At 43.3% G+C, this 22,352-nt stretch overlaps 1 protein-coding gene across 1 annotated transcript in view; it reads left to right on the plus strand.

The window, feature by feature from the left end:
* Window positions 1-9,217, plus strand: part of VSIG1 (V-set and immunoglobulin domain containing 1) — a gene marked incomplete at both ends in the record, with an annotated part of 34,177 nt that extends 24,960 nt beyond the window's left edge. The window contains 4 exons of the mRNA XM_079728095.1: window positions 3,806-3,961; window positions 4,356-4,475; window positions 8,002-8,149; window positions 8,914-9,217. Coding sequence (XP_079584221.1) covers window positions 3,806-3,961; window positions 4,356-4,475; window positions 8,002-8,149; window positions 8,914-9,217 — 728 coding nt within the window. The remainder of the gene's footprint in view (window positions 1-3,805; window positions 3,962-4,355; window positions 4,476-8,001; window positions 8,150-8,913) is intronic.
* Between the last annotated feature and the right edge of the window lie 13,135 nt (window positions 9,218-22,352).

A 22,352-nucleotide genomic window follows, 5' to 3' on the forward strand; every position in this document is an offset into this window, starting at 1 on the left:
TAAGGGAGACCAACTGAGGGGAGAGGTATTGATATTTCCTTAAATATTGCTCTTCCTAGCAATGCGTCTTTCGGAGACTTTTCATAACCCAGTGGTAGACGTAGATCCCATGCATTCACTCAGTCATGCATAAATTCATTCGGCAAACCCTGAACACATGTTCAGTTACTATGGTAGGCAATGGAGATGGAAAGATGTAAAAGTTCAGCTCCCAGCCCTCCTAAACTTCAAAGTCTAGTGGGGGAGGCAGATAGATAACATAAGCTTACAGTGGAGGGAGGAGAGGAGAGCTGGGAGATCACAGGGGAAAGGGCATAAAGCCGTGCAGGGGGAACTGGAGAAGGCTTCCTGGAGAAAGTGACTTCTGCATTGAATGTTGAAGGATGTGCAAGAGTGTTTCAGGCAGAAGAGGGGCTGAGGTGGCAGGGCACGATTTAGGTGAAGGAAACAGCAATGTGCAAAGGCCCAGGTGGTTTGGACGACCATTAATTTGAGAGACTTCCATTAGGTATGATAACCTTGGAAAATGAATCTCTGAAAAATACCCAGCAGGAGTTCGAATAATTGTTTTGTACGCATTTGGAAGGAACATCATCTTCCTTCTGCAATTTGGCACATAAAAAGAAAATGACGAATTTAGAGAAGGTTTGAGAACACACTGAAGCATTTTCATTTATTTTCTGAGGTGATCCTCTTCTTCCCATCCCAATTCTGTTGAAACCAATAAAGCTAAATGGTAGATCAGTGGCTTTGCCAGTTAAACATCCAAGTTCTGTCGGGGACTTTAACTGGATGAAATGTCAATTCAGTACTGAATCAGTAGTCTTAGAAAATATATGGGTTTGGGATGTGGTTCAAAGTGATTTACTAAGTGTTTGGTTAATAAAAAATAAAAGAAAAATGTGTTCAGCAAAATAAAAAAATGCCTATCTGGGTTTGATTCTGGGCTCAAGAAATGAATGCAAGTCATTCCAGGGTTTTGTCCATGATTAGTTCAAGTCCTGGGGTCTGGCTTCGTGATGAAGCACCCCCATTTACTTTTTGGTTCAGATTATTCTATTCCACTTACAGTGGAATAAAATCACCATGTTTTTTAAAAAAGGCACTATCTAAATCTAGTGATAGGTACACTGGATTTCTGGTTAAATAGCCTAGTTTATTTAGGGTAGGCAAATCCAAGGAGTTATTTCCATCTGAGGAAATCAACAGTAAGAAAGAATAAAGAGGGACTTCCCTGGTGGCACAGTGGTTAAGAATCTGCCTGACAATGCAGGGGACACAGATTCAATCCCTGGTCCAGGAAAATCCCACATGTTGTGGAGCAACTAAGCCCATGTGCCACAACTACTGGGCCTGAGCTCTAGAGCCCATGAGCCACAACTACTGAAGCCCGTGTGCCTAGGGCCCATGCTCTGCAACAAGAGAACCCACCACAATGAGAAGCCCATGCACCACAACACAGAGTAGCCCCGGCTTGCTGCAACTAGAGAAAGCCTGCATGCAGCAATGAAAACCCCATGCAGCCAAAAATAAATAAATAAATAAATAAATAAATTTTAAAAAAGAAAGAAGACCTAAACAGAAAAATACTTCTTTTAATTAAAAGACACCTGTTTAAAAGAAGGGATGGCACAACAGACAATTGGCTTAAGAAGGTATGGTACATATACACAATGGAATATTACTAAGCCATAAAAAGAATGGAATACTGCTGGTTGCAGCAGAATGGATGGACCTAGAGAATATTATGCTTAGTGAAATAAGTTCAACAGAGAAAGACAAATACTGGATATCATTTATATGTGGAATCTAAAAAATAATACAAATGAATGTATATGCAGAACAGACTCACAGACATAGAAAACAAACTAGTGGCTATCAGAGGGAAGAGGGAAGGGGGAGGGACAGATTAGGGGTGTGGGATTAACAGATACAAACTACTATATATATAATAGATAAGCAACAAGGATATGCTGTATAGCACAGGGAATTATACCCATTATCATAACCTATAATGGAGCATAATCTGCAAAAATACTGAATTGCTATGCTGTACATCTGAAACTATAACAGAATATCACAAATCAAGTATACTTCAATTAAAAGACAAGAAGGGATTGTGAAAATTTCAAAGAACTATAGCTATATCCATCTGTTTTCCTGCTCACATGTACAGTGGGTTAGAGTCTGAGATTGGAAGATTATCAGTGGCAAGGTCGAAAATGTGGCAGCAGGAGTTCATTCCTGCCTGTGGCCAACAGCAATTCCATGTGTACGATACTATATACATTATTTTATTTATATAAATACAATATATTTGGATTAGCTGGAGGCCAGGTAATCTCTTGTTCACATTTTACAGATGAATCAACTGAGGTTTGGCTATGTTAGGTTACTTGCCTAAATACATCTAGGGTAAAGTTGTGGAGCAGTGCTCGGTGTGGATCCAGAGCTGTGCTCTTAACTGCTGCCTCCCAAGTAAGAGCCAGAGAGCTGGGCATCCTGGAGCATTTAGGGTCTAACTAGCCTAAGGCAGAGAATCTATGCCTTTGGAATGTTTTATATCCAAATTAAGGAAGGTGAATTGGAAAGTATCGATTCAGATCCTTATCTATAAATTAGACTGAGGATAGAATAAGCTGTGAGCTGTAAGATAAATGAGGAGAATCAGAGTCTCAGTTTCCCACAGGAGTTCCCCATATGCAGCTGAAACTCAGTATATCCCAAACTGACCTCATCATCGCCCCTTCCTCCTCCTCACTACTTCCCCGAAAACCTGCTACTCACCCTAACCCTAACCCTGTATTTATCTCAGGGGATGGCAAGATCATGTACCCAGCTGTCAAATCAGGAACCTGGGAGTCATCACTGAGCCCACCCTCTTCCTCATGCCACAGATCCAGCTGGTCCTCAAGCCCTCTCGACCTCTTAATACAGCTTGAATCTGTCTCTTCCTGTCCCTTGGCTCAGGAAGCCCTGGAGTCAGAGCAATTCATCTAAAACGTTAGAATGATCATCGTCCCTCCCCTACTTAAATTCCTTCTGTGGTCCTGCTGCTCTCGGTATAAAATACATGACACACGAAGCCCCCTAATCTATGGCCTCACTGCTCTCTAGCCTAATCTCTTACCACTCCCCCACCCTACTTCAGAACTGTGTCAGAGTCACTTTTGAATTTCTGGTGCCTAGTCCAGTGCTGGGCACACAGAAGGCACTCAAGTAAGTGCTTGTGGCATGAAGGATGAATCAAGATTTCAGTGCCCTGTAGCACACCCCTCCCCCGCAATGGGTTTCCCCTCCCGATGAGGGACACGGGCAAATTCAAACCCTCCATTTTGTGTCACCCCCAGAAGAATAAAGGCCAAAAAATGACTCACAAAGGAAAAATATGGCATTAATAAAACAATGTTTTAAAAAGAATAAGCAACCAGTTATCTCAAAGTATTTAAGGGTTCTGTTTTCCTTTAAGACTGTGCTTCCGAAGTATAAACTATGTTCCTAGTTGTTTTTTAATAAAGGCATATTTTAAGGCATGATGCAGAAATTCATGGTTATGAATCTGGGGAGCAGGCAGATAGAATGGATGCTATTAGAATATTAATGGCCCAGTGACAGAAGGTCTTTGTACCTGAAGTGCTGTACTCCCATCTGGTGGTACAGCTAGAAAACTGTCAAAATAAGTTTTTAGAGATTAAAAAAAAATAAGTATACATATTCTACAAAATGAAAGTGAGGAAGTGACTAAAATTGGTACAGACTGCCATTCATCATGCAGGATTTTTTACTCTTTGTCATTGCCTTACAGTCAAACCTTCTAAGCCCTTTTGCAGCATCCAAGGAATACCAGAAACTGGCCATCCTGTATCTCTTACTTGCCTCTCTGAGCTTGGAACACCTTCCCCGGTGTACTACTGGTATAAACTTGAAGGAAGAGACATTGTCCCAGTGAAAGAAACCTTCAGTGAGTATAGCCCTCTGCTGCCCCTGGCAAGGCCTGGTGTGTGGGCTTGGTTGACAGCATGTGTGTGTGACTGGCTGCTTATCCTTAGAGCACAGTCTTCTAGTTTTCTGGGAGGAGAATGTACAAAGAATGTCAATCTTTCATCAAGATGGCTGTCCTCTGGTCTTCTCCCCAACTTCTAGAAATCAAGACCATTTTTGGCTCACAGGTGGTGGGTATGGAGAAAATAGGCATGGTCCCAGATGGGAGTCTCCGGGGGTCTAGTTGGACCCTGGACAATCTCAAGAAAGGGAGGCCAATGTGAGGAAGTGGGTGGGCATTGAATGGTCTGCTACATTCACATGATCTCTACCCACATAAGAGATTTCAAAATGCTATTTCCTGGTTTTGACAGACCCAGCCACTGGGATTTTGTTTATTGGAAATCTGACCAATTTTGTACAAGGTTATTACCAGTGCACCGCTATCAACAACCTTGGCAATAGTTCCTGTGAAATTGACCTAACTTCTTCACGTGAGTTGATCATATAACTTTAACAGTTTCTCCTTAAGTCAAGTATGCTGGGCCTGCCAATCAAGTAAATTAATTAGAATCCCTGGTTAGTCCTTCCTGACTGGAGATTTTGGTGCTTTATTTATAGGTTGACATGGTGGATGACCATCCTAATATCTAATGCTTACATAATACTTAATATATGCCACATGCTGCTTCAAATTGTTTTCAAAAATTAATTTGCTTAACCCTCACAAAACCTCCAGAAAGTAAAACAACAGCCTCATTCATAGTACGAGGCTGAATTTTCTTTGTGATGTTGTTGGTAGATCCAGGTGAAGCTATAGCGATCTGTGTCAAACATGGAGCTCACAAACTTTCCAGTTATTAACTAATTTGCTAAAATCTGCCTCTAATAATAATAGTAGTAACGACACTTGCACCTACATTCAGAGTAGCTAATACTGCGGAGCACAAAATACGTGCCAGACGCTTGGCCGCGTGCTGCAAGCATTATCCCACTCAGTCTTACAATCACCCCGTCTAGGAGGCAGAATATACTGTTAAGCTTCACTTTACTGAAAAGGAAACTAAAGCTCAGGGAGGTAAGTGACTTGCTCAGGGTCATTCAGTTTGTAACTGGCAGAGTCACGATGCCTCTAAACCTCAACCTTCCATTTCAAACGTGCCTAGTTACTAAGCATAGACTTGAGGGCCTGAGATTGTCAAATTGGGCCAGTCAGGGGGCAAGTTCTCACAAGGGGTATCTTGCTACACCTCTCAAGAATCACTTCATTACATTTCAGATCCTGTCATTTATTCATTTTTTCAAACTTCCTTTGAATCTGTGATTTCAATATATACCATATCCAGGGGGCCCAGTTCCATTGGATTATTATTCTCCTATGAAGCTGAGCTTTCTTCCTTTTATTTGTCTGGATTCAGACATTTTCCAACTCCAGTTTGCTCCTTCATTTTTGTATCACTTTCAGCCATTTTTTAAAACATCTTTATTGGAGTATAACTGCTTTACAATGTTGTGTTAGTTTCTGCTGTATAACAAAGTGAATCAGCTATACATACACATATGTCCCCATATCTCTTCCCTCTTGCATCTCCCTCCCTCCCACCCTCCCTATCCCACCCCTCTATGTGGTCACAAAATACTGAGCTGATCTCCCTGTGCTATGCGGCTGCTTCCCGCTAGCTATCTATTTTACATTTGGTAGTGTATATATGTCCTTGCCACTCTCTCACTTCATCCCAGCTTACCCTTCCCCCTCCCCGTGTCCTCAAGTCCATTCTCTACGTCTGCGTCTTTATTCCTGTCCTGCCCCTAGGTTTTTCAGAACATTTTTTTTTTTTTAGATTCCATATATATGTGTCAGCATACAGTATTTGTTTTTCTCTTTCTGACTTACTTCACTCTGTATGACAGACTCTAGGTCCATCCACCTCACTACAAATGATTCAATTTCGCTTCTTTTTATGGCTGGAAACTTCATCTTTTTGTGTGTCCTTTTTTGTGGTCCCATTCTGTCCCTGCTCCCTTGATCATTTCTGCTGTTTTTCTCCAGATCTTCCCCAATCTCATTTTGCCTTTATAGAGGTACAGTCATATTGCAGATATAGAGACTCCTCAGATTTGTACTTGAGCCTTGCTTCCTTTTGAATCCTCTTTTCAATGATGTCTAGCATTTGGCTTCCTTCCTGCCTTCCTGCCTTCTTGACTTCCTGCCTCCCTCCTTCCCTCCATCCCTCCCTTCCTCAAACCTTCATTGACTATCTACTGTATGCCAGGGAATGTCCTAGGCGATGGAGATTCAGACATTAATAAGATATATGTCTTACACTCAAGGAGCTCACAGATTAGCTAGAGGCACAAACACTAAAATTTGTTAAATGTTATAACAGAGGTCTGCACAGGGTCTATGGGATGCCAAAGAAGAAACAACTAATTATGCTTATAGAACCAGGGCCAGCTTTACCAATGAAGTGCTATTTGACATGGAGCTTGCAAAGCCTGTTTCTTTATCTTTAAAATTAGGATGAGGGTAAAAGGAGGTTGAAGGATGACAGCAGAGCAGCAGGCTTAGGAAGGCAACCAGTCGATACTCGATACTCGGGAGGAAGGTGGAGGACTCCAGAAGGGATGTCTCCAAGGGAGGAAACAACAACAACATAAGAAACCGATAGATTAGCTGATGTGTTTGAAACTACCGAAAGGACTTTTGCTAAAATTTTTGGGGATTAGTAATAATACATTAAAAAACCCATAAATCCCCAAATGAGGCAATTATTAACCTTGGGGAAATTTTTTAAATGTTGTACAAGAAAGAGTCATAGTATGTTCTACAGCTGTGAACAATATTTACATAGTCATAATACTGCAAACATTGATTTAACGATACCTTATGTTATATTAGGAGAATATGGCAGGATGTGAGGGGAGTGGTTTAAGAGAGATAAATCTTCAACCTCCAGAGTAGGAAGCCAATAGAAAATGACAAAAATTGGAAAAGGCAGAACATATTAGAACAAGTGTAATAGAAACATGGGGGCAAATTCCTCTTGTGAATGGGACTTAGAGATGGGAAGGAGTGGAGGAAGGAACTGCTGATTTTTTTTTTTGTTAGAAGCCTAGTAGAACTGTTTGACTTTCTAAATGATGCACATGTATTCCTTTAATCATAGAAAGTTAAAAGAATGATCAGGCAACTCAACTAGCCTTTCATCTCAAAGTATAAGATATTCATCCTTGCTTGAAGGGAGGCCGATGGGGATGGGCCCACCTGGAACCCCCAGACATGGTCTCTTGGGGACAATACCTCAGTGCTTGAAGGTCTGGCGCTCAGCTGGATCATCTCACACTCATTAAGTTTTCCATAGACTGATCTAATAAACCAGATGCCTGTTTATGGAAATGGGCATATCCCTTCCCAGTGGCCAGAATGCATGAGGCTCTTTGGTGAGCATGGAATCTGCGGAAGAGAAGGTTTTTAGGGAACTACTTCACCCATGCTTTGGGAAAGCCTGGTGAAACGTCCCTGCCTGTAACAGACGTCATTTCTCTGGTGACCGGATTATAGCTCCATCGTCTCTCTCACTGCCCAAGCAAATGTACGGTGAAGACTTACTTCTCCCAACCGCATCTTTTATTTGGGGGGTGCCGTGCCACAGGATCTTAGTTCCCCGACCAGGGATCAAACCCACACCCCCGGCGGTGGAAGCACAGAGTCCTAACCACTGGACCACCAGGGAAGTCCGAAACCGCATTTCTAAAGCAATCCCACCTCCCCCAAGTTGGCATATTTTTTTTCTTTATGTGTGTAAATGTGAATGGGAAGGCTACATAGTCAAGCTAGTCACATTTCTTCTCCTGCTATGAGTTCAGCTGAAAGAGTTCTAGGGGTTTCCACGCTCTCAACCTATACAAGGCACCTTCCCACTATATGAATGCCCCGGATATTCCCCACTGGTCAAGAATGCATGTGGATGAGGCAGACACTATGCTCCACATTACTAACCAGCTGCTTGTGTACTCCAGATCCAGAAGTTGGAATCATTGTCGGGACCTTGGTGGGTACCCTAGTAGGTGTTGCCATTATCTTCTCTGTGGTGTGTTTCGCAAGGAACAAGGCAAAAGCGAAGGGGAAGGAAAGGAAGAGAAATTCTAAACCCACCACAGAACTCGAGTAAGACCTTACTTTGTTGTCTTTACTTGAATAGACATTTCTCAGGCCTATCTCTTTCAGTCAGCTCTTCCTAAGCACTCCTTTTAGCATAAGATATAGAGGCATCTTTCTGCTCACCCTCACTGCATGTATAAAAGAATGGTGATGGCTATCATGTACTGAGCGCTGTGCGCCAGACTCTGTGCTAAGCATTTTATGTGTATCAACTCATTTAACTGCCACGACAATCCTTTTACAGTTAAGAAAATGTTTTAATATATTAATATACTTGTCCTTCTACCAATAGTGATAAAATGTAATTTTTAATGTTTATTTTATGGAACAAGGGGCCCAGGGAAGCAAAAGTGCTGAGGGCCCAGGCTCTTGACCACTTTGTTATTTCTTATCAAATGTTATTTCTTATCCATTTCTGTGCTTCCACAACCAAGTACCAAGCATTGTGCTAGAGGGAGTGGGTGCTAGACATGCACCAGAGCCATGGATTTGGCTAAAGACCTTATTAGAACTTTAGACCCTTTCAACCTCACAAGAGTTTTCTCACCTCTTAAACACTGGTTAGTCTTTCTTGAACTCTCATTATATTGTTGAGACCTAACCTTTCTGCACCCCAAATGGAGACCCGTGGTCTGACAGTGAGTCAGACTATCAGAAATCACAGAGGTCCTGAACAGATTGGGACCTATGGTCACTGAGGCTACAGAGCCTATGGCTCCATGTGAGATGTCAAACCCTAACTTGTTCTTCCCTGGGCCTTCTTCCTGCAGACCAATGACAAATATAAACCAAGATGCAGAGTGTGAGACAATACCAGATGAAGATATCATCCACACAGAAGCATCTCTGCCATATTCCATCCATGAGGCTGAGCCTAATACCACCCTGGAGCCAGATCACAAGCCTGTCCCTAAGCCTGAACCTGCCATGCAGCCTGCCCTAGAGCTGGTCTCAGGGCCTGAGCTTGCCCCGGCACCTGAGTTTGAGATCAAGCTGGAGCCACAGCAGGAACTGGAGCCCTCGACTGTATCTGAGCCCTTCTGTGACGAGGGAAAGGGGGTGATTAAGACATAGGCCGTTGGCCAGAGTACCGTGTTCATTACTAAGGAACCCATTACTGGCATTTGGAATTCAGTTGACCTAACTAACCCACCACCTCCCTCCATTCTGACCAACCCTCTTCTAACAAGGTGCTCCTACCATCAATCCAAAACAGACAGGTCAAGATAACTACTAAATAAATGCAAGGGTTCCCGCATTACCAGTATAGAGTACATACAATTTGACTAACATGTAAACACAACTAATGAAATGACAAGTGATTTTGAACTCAGTTGAAGGTGTTTTGCAAAACCTGTGTCTTATTTCAGACAATCTTACTGCTCTATCTTTAGCTACTCTTTGAGATTCCACATGCACACATGACAAGGTGGCATTAACTGGATTCAATATTATTTCTAGGATTTGTTGTTGACAGAGCTTCCCTATTCATTTTCACACGGACCACTAAGAAAAGAATTCACCAGCATTATCTCATAGATTGGAAAAAAATTCCTTAAAATTCCAGAGGGAAATAAAGGGTACATATTAATTGGTACATAGCATTTAAAACTAGGTCTTAAAATTAATGCTTCATTTATCATATTAGATTTCCCAAAGAACCACTGGCTATCCAATATCTGAGCACAGCAAAATTTTAAAATAACCCAATTTTTAAATGAAAAATAACATACAGGCAAACAATTCCAAATACACTTTTCCTTCAATGAATACAAAATATTGATACTACAGGTAATGTACAATTTAGCTTTGAATGGGCTATTATGTTGTCACACTGTCTGATGCTATCTACTTTGGAAGGGCCAGACTAGGAAACTGTTCTAAATGAACACTTAAGATCTATTTTAGATAATCTGAACTAATTAATCTATTTTACTGTTGGGATATTTCACATTAATAAAGAGATATCAATCTTGTATACATGCTTAATATTAACTGAAATGCATCGATATCACCTCTTCTTCACCTGTTAAAAAGCTTTTCTATTGATCATTTTTTACCCACATCTCACTTTAAAGAAATTTACTGGTAGACTTTTTCATCTGTGTAATCAATCAGATTTTAAATCTTATTTTAAGGTTCAATAAGTAATACTCAATAAAAATCTTATTTTAATGATCCTAAGGTAAATCTTTATAAATAAATTTATTGATATATACATTATGTACAATAAACTGCACCTATTTCAAGTGTAAAATTTGATGAGTTTTGACAGATGTATACACCCATGAAACCACCGTGATCATCTAAATGGAGCATTTCCATCATCGCAAAGTGTTTCCTGTGTCCCTTTGTGCAATCCCACCATCACCCTGGACCCAGGCAACCACTGATTTGTTTTCCATCCTTAGAGATTAGCTTTGCCTTTTCTTGACCTTCATATAAATAGGACCATACAGTATGTACTTTTTTGTGTCTGACTTCCTTCTAAGTGAAGTTTTTTATTTTTTTTTTTATTTTTATTTTTTTTATTTATTTTTTTTTTTTGCGGTACGCGGGCCTCTCACTGTTGTGGCCTCTCCCATTGCGGAGCACAGGCTCCGGATGCGCAGGCTCAGCAGCCATGGCTCACGGGCCCAGCCGCTCCGTGGCATGTGGGATCTTCCCGGACCGGGGCACGAACACGCATCCCCTGCATCGGCAGGCGGACTCTCAACCACTGCGCCACCAGGGAAGCCCTTAAGTGAAGTTTTTTAAAAAAAAAAAATTATTTATTTTATTTTATTTTTTATTTTTGGCTGTGTTGGGTCTCTTGCTGTGCGCGGGCTTTCTCTAGTTGCGGTGAGCCGGAGCTACTCTTCGTTGCAGTGTGTGGGCTTCTCATTGTTGTGGCTTCTCTTGTTGCAGAGCACGGGCTCTAGGCACGCAGGCTTCAGTAGTTGTGGCACGTGGGCTCAGTAGTTGTGGCTTGCAGGCTCTAGAGCTCAGGCTCAGTAGTTGTGCTGCATGGGCTTAGTTGCTCCACGGCATGTGGGACCTTCCCAGGCCAGGGCTTGAACCCGTGTCCCTTGCATTGGCAGGCGGATTCTTAACCACTGTGCCACCAGGGAAGCCCCTAAGTGAAGTCTTTTAAAATAAAGTAATGAATCTCTAACTTATCACATTCAGATTTTCATGTAGAGGAAACTGTGAAACCTTTTGTATATAGATCATACCTCTACACTAATTGAGGTAGAGTTTTAGAAGGTTTTAGGGTAGATTGAAATTGAAATTAATATTACACTTGTCCGGAGTCATGGAGAGAAGAGATAGCAAGTTTTTACCTATGCATTTTCCTTGATGTGCTAATTTTCAGCCAATCGCAGGGATTTTTGAAGCAGCTGTAATTCCATTCAGACCAAATATAATATTATGACATACGGTGTCTGATGGGTTCAGGAAACAAAATGATGAAGGTCCTAAGAATGATCTAACATTTAGAGCTTAAAAATTTCAATTACCAGAATGCCAAAGTAGCTGGAATTCACCTTCCCTTCTACTCTTATGACAGAGGTAAATTGCAAGAGACTAATAATATATAATAGTCAACACCACCCCCAAGTTTCTGCTGAATTGGTGCTGAACAGGAAGGCAGGAACTCTTGGTGGTCTTATAGAGCCCTGCTCTTATTAGCACTGTTCTGATCAAAATGCCAATAAATAGTTGGATCAGTGGTTTTTAACCTTTTTTGAGGCCATGGATCGCTTTGAGAATACACTGAAAACTCTGGACCTCTCTCCTTAGAAAAATGCTTATACACACAAAATGTCAAGTACAGTTTTAGACAAATTACAGACTCCCTGAATCCAAGAATAAGAACTAGTGAATTAGATAAAAACACAGAAGGTACACTTAATAAATCATGCATCCTGGGGTGCGTGGATACTCAAAATGATCTTGATAGTCTGGAAGCTGAGTTGAAATCAACATAATGAATTTGCCAGGAATGGAGGGTATGGTCCAGATTTAAGGATATAGAGTACATGTTGCCAATGCAGAAACCCTAGCTGGGCAAGGTTGGGAAGTAGGTGAGGTTAATCTGAAGTAGTATCTTTGGGTCTCTCCTTTCAGTGTCCTTCTTGGCCTTCTGGCATTATTTTCCAGACACCCAGGATTGTCATGCACATACTGGCTCAGTGACCCATTTGGATCTGTGTCCCTCAGGCAGGATTCATTGCTCAACCTATCTCTACCCTTGCCACCCTTTCAAAAGGTAGCTGTTCTGTGACCTGTTCTTGTCCAGTGAACATGATCTTTCATCATCAGGTGATGTCATTAAGGTTGATAATAAACTAGCTCTCTTAGGAAAATTTATCTTTTAAGAGGGGACTCTTAAAAATTTTTTTTTTTTATTTTTGGCTGCATTGGGTCTTCGTTGCTGTGTGTGGGCTTTCTCTAGTTGTAGTGCATGGGGGCTACTCTTCGTTGTGGTGCATGGGCTTCTCATAGCAGTGGCTTCTCGTTGCGGAGCACGGGCTCTAGGCACATGGGCTTCAGCAGTTGTGGCATGTGGGCTCAGTAGTTGTGGCTCGCGGGCTCTAGAGTGCAGGCTCAGTAGTTGTGGTGCACATGCTTAGTTGCTCCACGGCATGTGGGATCTTTCCGGACCAGGGATCGAACCTGTGTGCCCTGCATCGGCAGGTGGATTCTTAACCACTGCACCACCAGGGAAGTCCCTAAGAGGGGACTCCTGAAGACAGATAATTCTTTAATCCAAAGATACTAAAAATGGAATTTTAGCACTGGAACAATCCAGAGGGGAGATATTCCTGGAGAAAGAAGCTTTCTCAGCCCCTCTCAAATCAAACCATGCGGGTTACCATCTAACTACTCCACCTACTTATAAGGCCACTCTGGGTCGGTGCAACTTTTATCCCAGTCTCCTTAATCTTCTATTAGTACATCCATAATATACCATATATTTATGTTTTTGATGAATCCTGAGACTGTATAAAATACAGAATCATAACAAAATTGTGTTCACTAAATTTTACTTGGGCAGGAAAATGGACTCCTATGTTAAAGAGATTTCCAATAAGGGAACAAAAGAAAGTTGTTTTTTTTTTCTGCTTATTCATCAGTGGATCAGAAGATAAGTAATGGAATAGGTCGTTACCCAAATATTCTGATAGCTTAAGCTTCGACCAAATTGTTTCAGCTTAATTCTCACTCAGATAAGGTACTACCTGATTTATTTTGCTACAGGTAGTTAAAAGTTAAGTGGGTAGTCCCAACCAAATCCCAAACCAGCCTTGGCTTCTTAACCATTCACTTCTCACCACCCAAAAAGACTTCCAGGAATTTCTCTCACCTCTTTGTTTCAGCATTTAGCAACTAGGATATGCTAAAGTCAATGGAACAGCTTTGGGGCTGTCGGTCCTTATTCTCCCCAAATTCATCTGTTTATTCAGTCACCCACTGGACATTTACTGAATGGGTACTATGGACCAGGTACTGTGGCTGATGGTACAATGGTGAGCAGAATCAGAGCTAGCTCTTGTCTTCATGTAATATACAGCTTTACTAACTATGACAAGTTCTTGCACGTCATTATCAACAGTAGTGTGCTGACTGAAGGGGAGGAAGGCTGGAATTTGTACGGCACTGTGGAGGGCCTCCAAATAATAGTGATCTATGATTTAAAAAAGGACTAAAACATAGTAATTCTTTTTTTTCTTTTTACTTGTTTTTAATCATCTATATTTTCCACAATAAACATACATTATTTTTGATAACTAAAAAAGAAAAAAAATTCAAATGAGAGTTTAAAAGGAGGACAGAAATACAACACAGAGAAATTTACAAGAGGGAGAAAACGCCAGTTTGCTCCAGTCCCAACAAGGGTCCTCCTAGAGGGTGTCACTTGAGCCGATAGAATGAGACCCAAGTCCAGTTCAGAAGCAAAGGGAGGTTTTATTTTATTTTATTTTATTTTGCGGTACGCGGGCCTCTCACTTTTGTGGCCTCTCCCATTGTGGAGCACAGGCTCCGGACGCGCAGGCTCAGTGGCCATGGCTCACGGGCCCAGCCGCTCCGCGGCAGGTGGGATCCTCCCGGACTGGGGCACGAACCCGTGTTCCCTGAATCGGCAGGCGGACTCTCAACCACTGCGCCACCAGGGAAGCCCCGGAAGTTTTATTCTTTGATCAAAGAATGAAGAGGTGCGAGCTCGGGCTCCAGAGCGAAGGCCTTGGGTAGGGCTGCTTTATAGGGCTCTTGTTCGCAGGGAGGGAGCTCACTTCTCGCGGGGGCGGGGTGCAGACACGGGCACAGACGCACGCGCAGCTGTGCTGCTTGGGGCTCTAGATCACAGTGCCGAGCGCAGCATCTCTGCACACGGTCTGCTGCCACCATCTTGAATTGAGTACCCTGCGCGGCTTCTGCGCGCGGCCCTCAGCTGAGGTGTCAGTGCAGCCGTTTTGCACCAGGAGCTCTGGTCTGAAGTGCTAGGTGCGAGGCCTCTGCATGCGGCCCCCTATGAGCAAGTGAAACTAGACTAAGCACAATGGAAAAGAGAGAAAATGTTCAGATTTTATTTTATTACCCAGATTCTATTTTTATTCTCCGGGTATTGTTAATGGGCTTTGCCGGTGACAAATCCCTGCTGTGTCTTTTGTCCTGCTCCTCATTCTTGAAGGGCTCTGAGGGGCGATGGTCCATCTTCTGTAACTGTTTCCTGCTGATCTGGGGCATCGTCATGACCCTGGGTAGAAGAGCGGAACCTCTACCAGCTGCCTTTAGATGTGTTTGAGGGCCACCAGGTCTCGGCCCTGACTGTTTGTGTCCCTGAGTGACCACCATTTGTGTACCATTTTGGAGATAAGGACACCAGACGATTTCAAATACATGGCCCAGATATTAGCAAGAGAATAATGGTCACATGTCAAATTTTTCCTAAACATGCAGGTATCTAGGTCTTTAGCCTATAGGCAGAGTGCCCTGATGATATGCTCACTGCCAGGGCCTCAGTTTCCCTGGTCACATTTTGGTTGCTTTACGGAAGAGAAGCTTCAGATGAGAGAGGTTCGCAGGAGCAGTTAGTCAAGGGGGTCCATTGCCCCAGGTTGTCTCTCTGGAGTTTGGGGCACGGGGGCCTCTTCACTCAAGTTCAATGTCCCACGGAGTGATCCCCTGCGGCTTCGGGGCAGAATGGGTAGTGAGATCACCAAGTGGGGCCCATTCCATCCAGGAGTGCAGTGGTCTTGCAGGCTGCTGGTGTGCCAGGTTTTTAGGTTCACCCTGTCTCCCGGCCGGAAGGGGTGCAGGGCCAGATCGGTGGGTGTGGGAAGCACCTGTTACCATATCCCGTGAGAGCTTTCATGGTTTCTCCTACCCGAAGAGCACACGAGCTGTTCCATTTCACGGGGGTTGTTCCTTCTCCTGGGCTTGGGGAATGGGCCTACCATATATGAGTTTAGAATGTCATCCACATACTGATCTTTTAGGTCTTTTGTTAAAGTTTCCCCAAAGATGATGGGGGGATTTTTGAACCCTTGAGACAGGACTGTCCAGCAGTATTGCTGTTTCGTGTGTTTGGGTCCTGCCACTCAAAAGCAAAAATTTCTTGTCACTCTGGGGCTAATGGAATACAGAAGGAGGCGTCTTTTAAATCTAACACAGAATACCAGGTCCTTGTGGACAGCAGAGTGCCCAGCAGGGTGTAGGGATTAGGGACTATTGGATGTATATCCTCAGTGACTTCACTGACTGCCCCAAGGCCCTGCACCATCCAGTATTCCCCATTGGGTTTTTTTTTTTACAGGAAGAATGGGGGTATTACAGGCTGATTGGCAGGGTCTAATAAGGCCCTAGTCAATTAGGCCCTAACAGGGGCAGTGCCCAACGAAGTCTCCCGACAGAGAGGATACTGTTTTCTATTGGGCCATATATATACTTTTCCAGTTATACAGATCAGAAGTGGTAAATGTATACCTGGATGAGCCCTCCTTCTCCATTGGGGACCTGCCTCAAAAGGAGTACTTCAGGCTTCCCAGGTGGCACAGTGGTTGAGCGTCCGCCTGCCGATGCAGGGGACACGGGTTCATGCCCCAGTCTGGGAAGATCCCACATGCCGCGGAGAGGCTGGGCCCGTGAGCCATGGCCGCTGAGCCTGCGCGTCCGGAGCCTGTGCTCCACAACGGGAGAGGCCACAACAGTGAGCGGCCTGCGTACTGCAAAAAAAAAAAAAAAAAAAAAAAAAAAAAGGAGTACTTCATACTTTTCCTGGCAGGTTGTTGGACCCTGGCTGGTAACTAGTCCCACTTTGTGTAGTTGTTGAACTGGGTTATAGGGGAGGGAGCTTGTATGGAAGGAGTCTCTGGGGCTTGGGGTCCAAGTTGGGACATAAGAAAGAAGGGGGCAGGGAGGGAGCAGTCGGAGGAGGATTAGCGAAGAGATCAAGAAGGTCCTCAGGAGGAGGGTCAAGCTGGCATTACCCTAGTGGAGGAGAGCCCACATCCCTTTTGAAGGCCTTTGTTCTGATATAAGGCCATAAAAAAATGGACATAGGGAATTTCATCCCATGTCTTTGGCATAGCAGGTCCAATTGACAAGCAGTTTTATAATTTAGAGACCCAGCTGATGGCCAGATTTCCCCATCTCGCAGCCGATATTGGGGCCAGGCTGTAATACACAGGAAGATAAAACGTTTTAGGGCCGGGGTAATACCTGAATAACTCAAGTTCTGCAGGGTACACCCCAAGGGGCCATCCTTTGGTACTATAGACATTTGGCTCTGCATACCTCAGGGGTTCTGTTGTGGATGTTTGCAACCTCTGGTGCGGGGCAGTGGAGTGACTTGCTGGCAGGCAAATGCCACAAGATTTGACCCCCAAAAGATTTCTGGTTTAGGAAATTTGGAACCAGCACCAAACTGTTAATGGAGTCCTCAGAAGACCAAAATAGGAGGCGTCCAGCTGGCGTGCACTCTGATATAACTGGGGGTCTCCTTTGAATGATAACAGCCTGTGCTTGAGATAGTTAGTCCCTCTCCAGGCACAGTGTCCCACAGGAGGTGAGACAGGACTGCCTCTGGGCCCGAGCAGCTTAGCCACGTTAGTTCCTGACCACCGTGGTCCGTTAGTGGGTGGCACAGGTGTCAGAGGTGGGGGTCTTCTCTTTCCTCCCTTCTGCCGAAAAGGAGGAGTTCTTGGACTTCCCTCCTGTGAGAGCTAAAAGCATGAGGAATTCCCACGCGGTACTCACCAGATCGCTGGGGCAGCTGGTATTCTGGGCTGATACCGGGAGGAGAGCCTGTGGAACCTCAGTCGATAAAGAATCACCCAACATTCGCCTTACGACCCGGAGCGGGAGGAGAGGTCAGGCAGTGGGTGTTTCCTGTTCTTGCCATCTGCTCACGGTGCTTCCTGGTAATGGGGTTCCTGGTCCTGCAAGCAGCTTGCAGGGCTCCCCGGCTACTTCACAGAAACTAGCCTGACCGGAAGAGGTCAAGTTATGGGTCACGGACCTACCTTGGGAACCTTTCACACTCAGGCATCCCCGGTGCCTTTTCTTGAACTCAAAGCCAGCGTCTTTCTTCTGTTTTGTCAGGTGGTCCTTATTACCTGGATTTTCCAAGTCTTGTCTCCTGGCTCACAGGTCTGGCTACTTTCCTTTACCAAACTGAAAGTGGCTATGGAGGATGCTACTGTTGACCCCTGGAGGTCTGTGAGGAGGGCAAAAAGCCCTGTTGTGGCCACTAGTGCCTTGTACAGGGGTCAAGAGGACAGCACTACTGGTAAGACAGGGGCAAGACTGCCATGGCTCCCTCACGTCCACAGGTCCCCAAAGTCCCCAGCCAGAGGCAGCAGGGAGACATGCATGAGTTTCAATCTCTGATCCCCAGTGATGCCACAGTATGATCCTCTCAAGGGGGTGCAGTCAGATGACTCTGAGGACTATGCTGTATGAGCACCACACCCAGATATTGGGTTTCCGGGCAGAGTTGTTCTGAATTCGGCCAAAGGCTGCCGCTGTTCTACTGTGTCAGAGTGTACTCAAAGACCAGAGGCAAAGACCATGTGAACCTCTCAAAGCCTCCACCATTCTCCCGCTGTAGCCAGGGTGAACCCAGAGCTTAGTGGACAGGTGCAGGCGAAAAAACCATCTGGGTTGCCAACATTTGTTGCTGATCCTTTCGAGTCAGGTCCCAACAAGGGTCCTCCTGTCTGGTGTCATTCCAGCCACTAGAATGAGTCTGAGTTCAGTTCAGAAGCAAAGTAAAGTTTTATTCTTTGATCAAAGAATGGAGAAGTGCAAGCTTGAGCTCTAGAGTACATGCTTTTCCCAGAAGGCCATTGGCGGGGCTGCTTTATAGGGTTCTTGCCAGTGGGGAGAGGGGGGTGGAGTTCTTGCGGGTCGGGCACAGCTGCGCTGCTGCTCGGGGCTCCAGATCCAAGTGCCAGGTGTGGCATCTCTGCACGTGGTCTGCCATCGCCATCTTGAATTGCAGTGTTGTGACACACAGCGCACAAAGTTGAAGTGTCGGGCACAGCCTTTCACTCTAGGAGCTCTGGTCTGAAGTGCTGGGTACAAGGCCTCTGCACTTGGCACCCTATGAGCAACTAAAACAACTTGTAGCTTTCAAGGCTTTCCTTCAAGGCTCTGTCCTGAGGCTGCCAGGCGGGGACTGTCCAGGCCTCCCCATTTTCCCATGGATGCTCTTGGAAGTGGTGGATGGCTGCCCTAGAATTCCTGAGCTTTGTTTCCCTCTCTGACGCGGTTAAATTACTGAACCCACTTAACGGTACACACCGTAGGAGCGCCACCTGGAAAGTGGGAACATAGTAATTCTTGACCAACAACCAAGAAACTATGCATTTGAGATCTCCCATGTCCTTTAGAGTACCAAGTGAACTTTCCCCACAATATTGTATGCTGAGAAGTTAATATTTGCAGCTTTTACACTGGCCTGTAACTCAGGTTTGATGAACTTTCAGTAAGAAGAACTAGAAAGGAGCTTTGAGATCAATAGGACTCGAACTTTTTCAATCTCAGTGCACCTGAGGGTAGTAACGCACACAATGGCCCACTCCTGACAATGATGGGGTGGAAGTGGGAGATGATGCAGAATTATATTCTTGGTGGGGGAGACAGGAAGGGGGTAAATGTAGTTTAAAAAGCTGGGTCATTCCTATAGAACGCCACCCAATCTCCAGAGGAGAATCCCTGAGTGAAGAGAGGTAAAATAATCTGCCTAAGATTTTACAGTCAATATTAGATCCCAAGTTCTCTGATTCCCAGTGTAATGCTCCTTCAACTGCACCAAACTACTAATTTCAATGAAACAAACCCAAGTTTTAGTAATAAAAGGTGGTCTTACAATGTCTACATGCTGTAAAACAGGTTAGAGGGTCTCATAAAATGTTCAAACCAATCAATGAAGACTCAATCCCACTTGTCTTTGAAACTTTGGTCTAAAAACAAAAAAGAATTCAGAGATGATAATGAAGGTTCTGGGAAACCAGAAAACCAACCCCAAAAATCCCCCAAACCCACGAATGTAAAAAAAAAAGCACAGGGTTTGGTCAGTGGGGTGTTAAAACTAATGGGTTATTATCAAAATGCCACAGTACCTTCCATTTGGCCCACTGTTTTTGAGTAGAGGCAGAAAGAAAATGGATCAGGATCCAGGAAAGCTAGATTTTAGTGTTGGCTGTAGTGCTAGTTCTCAGTGTCAGCTCATCTGTAAAATGGAGATGATTTCTACCTTCTTAATGCCTACAATGGAGAATGGATGTAAAAATTTATAAAGTGTGGTACTCTACTTTTGTAGAACCCATGTCTACTGATAATTGATTCAGCATTCTTTTTTTCTCAACCAGGGATCCTTAACCTTTTGGGAAGTCACAGATCCCTTTGAGAATCTGATGAAAGTTACTGAACCCTCTTCCCAGAAAAATGCACATAAAAATTTCTGCATTCAATTTTAGGCAGTCAATAGAACTGTGAAGCTAGAGTCATACACCCAAAGGAAAGCTCCCACACTATATCAAACTTGCTAACAGAAGGTTTTGGGGGTTTGATAGTGTAGAAGGATATGGCAACAGAAAGTAGAAGACGCTACCATGTAATGAATTCAGTGTAGTTGGTATAGTTAAATTGGGAAATCAAAACACTGGGGTCATACAGTTAAGTTGTTAAGTCAAAGATTACAAAGTAAAATGAAGAATTATCTTGAATCTCATAGAACCTCACTGAAACTGTGGATTCCCTCCAACAGATACTTGAGAATGTAATTTTTTCCACTCTTCTATTTACCTGTTTCTTCCATCTTATATTCTCAGTTAAGCTCTACGATTAAAATTGTCATCTTTCCTGAGTTCATTTTGAAAGTAACTGTAAAACCCGCTGAACTTGAATCAGCTTCATCTCTACTGGGTTTCCTACAGGGAACAGGTAACAATCTGATCAATATCCGAGGCCATCAATATTCTTAGTTTACACAAATCAGTGATTGATTGAAATGTTGTTAAGCCACTTCATTTAAAATGCCAATAGCCTACAAATTACCTGAGGCCTGGTTCCATCTGTATTATAAAGAACTAAGATGAATTTTCTTTTGCATTCACAAAGCCTATTACCTCAGACAATAAAACGCAGTACTTATGAATACCTTCAGTCCTAACAGGCCCTATTAGATATAACTTTACTCTTTGATCACGCTAAAAAGCATTAGAAAGAAATTATTTCCCCTGTCATTAATTCTGTCCCTGGCATTCAATAAACAAAGTTTAGTTCCATAAGAATATGCTTCCCTGATTAATAATTGTAAAGCTCAGCACTCAAAATACTTACTTACGTAAAAGGGCCTGAATATCAACAACACAGTTTGCGTTTACAAAACTCATTTTAGATACTGGTCATTAAGTCTCTGACCCCAAATTAATTGAAGTTTGTGGACTCACTTGGATTACTTATTTCAAGCAATATTTGCAGCATAAAGTTCAAATTAAAAAATAATTTGAAGAGTCACTTGGAGTTCATTAGATTTTATGACCAGTAATCATTTAAAATGTTTCCCTAAATTGAGATCAAGTTTACACTTATTAATTTTCTTTTGCTCCACATTTAATTAGCAATTCAGAAGATTACTATTTTTAAAGATTTTAGCTGCAGTTCAAGCTTCACTAATTTTAATGACTTCAGAGCTACCAAAAACTAAGAAATTGTCTTTATAAAGGATTTAAAGGCTTAAGTGGGTGTCTGATTTGCAAAAAGAATTGGGAGATTCTCTCAACGTTTTATTTTTTTAGTTTCTGAAATACAAATCAAAACACATTTTTGTTACACATCATGATAACAAGCTTGACATTCTTTTCAATACAGGATGACTTAATATAGGAACTTTAAAACTTCCTTTTTAGAAACAATACACTTGGCCTTCCCTGGTGGCGCAGTGGTTGAGAGTCCACCTGCCGATGCAGGGGACACGGGTTCGTGCCCCGGTCCGGGAAGATCCCACATGCCACGGAGCAGCTGGGCCCATGCGCCATGGCCGCTGAGCCTGCGCGTCCGGAGCCTGTGCTCCGCAACAGGAGAGGCCACAACAGTGAGAGGCCGGCGTAAAACAATACACTTTATTTTGGAGGGAAATAGCTCATCATAAAAAACATACATTGGTATACAGGCTATTATTTTTCATTATTTTAGTGTTTATGAATGCCAAACTTGGATAGCATGCCTGCCCTCTGAACTGAAAATTTCGTCCTCACAATATACAAGTATTCCTCCTATAACAAAAACAAATTAAACCATACTGTTGGAAAAAACAGAAATATTTGGCATAGGCCTCTGAGTGGGCTTGAAAAACGAGTTACGATGTGTTTCAACTGTATGGAAGAACATTCTAGAATCCACCTAGAAACATTTGGCAAAACAACTGGCCTGGTGCTATTGGGGTTGTTCTGCCTCAGAGGGGGATAGAGGGTGCATGGCAGGGTGTTGAAGACTCATAACAGCCACAGAATCACTTACTCAAAGTTAACCAAGATTCAATACAGAATAATATACAACAGTAGAACAATCTCAATTATTATTATTGTTATTCAATGCCTGGAAAGCAAGTTGTAAGCTAAGAAAAAAATACCTCAGCAGGAACAATAGTCAACATGTTTATAAGACTTGGAAGATGAAAAAACTTCATCATTCATAGATGACGTCTTGTGCACAA

This window comes from Hyperoodon ampullatus (genome assembly GCF_949752795.1).
Source record: "Hyperoodon ampullatus genome assembly, chromosome: X".
Classification (NCBI taxonomy): Eukaryota; Metazoa; Chordata; class Mammalia; order Artiodactyla; family Ziphiidae; genus Hyperoodon; species Hyperoodon ampullatus.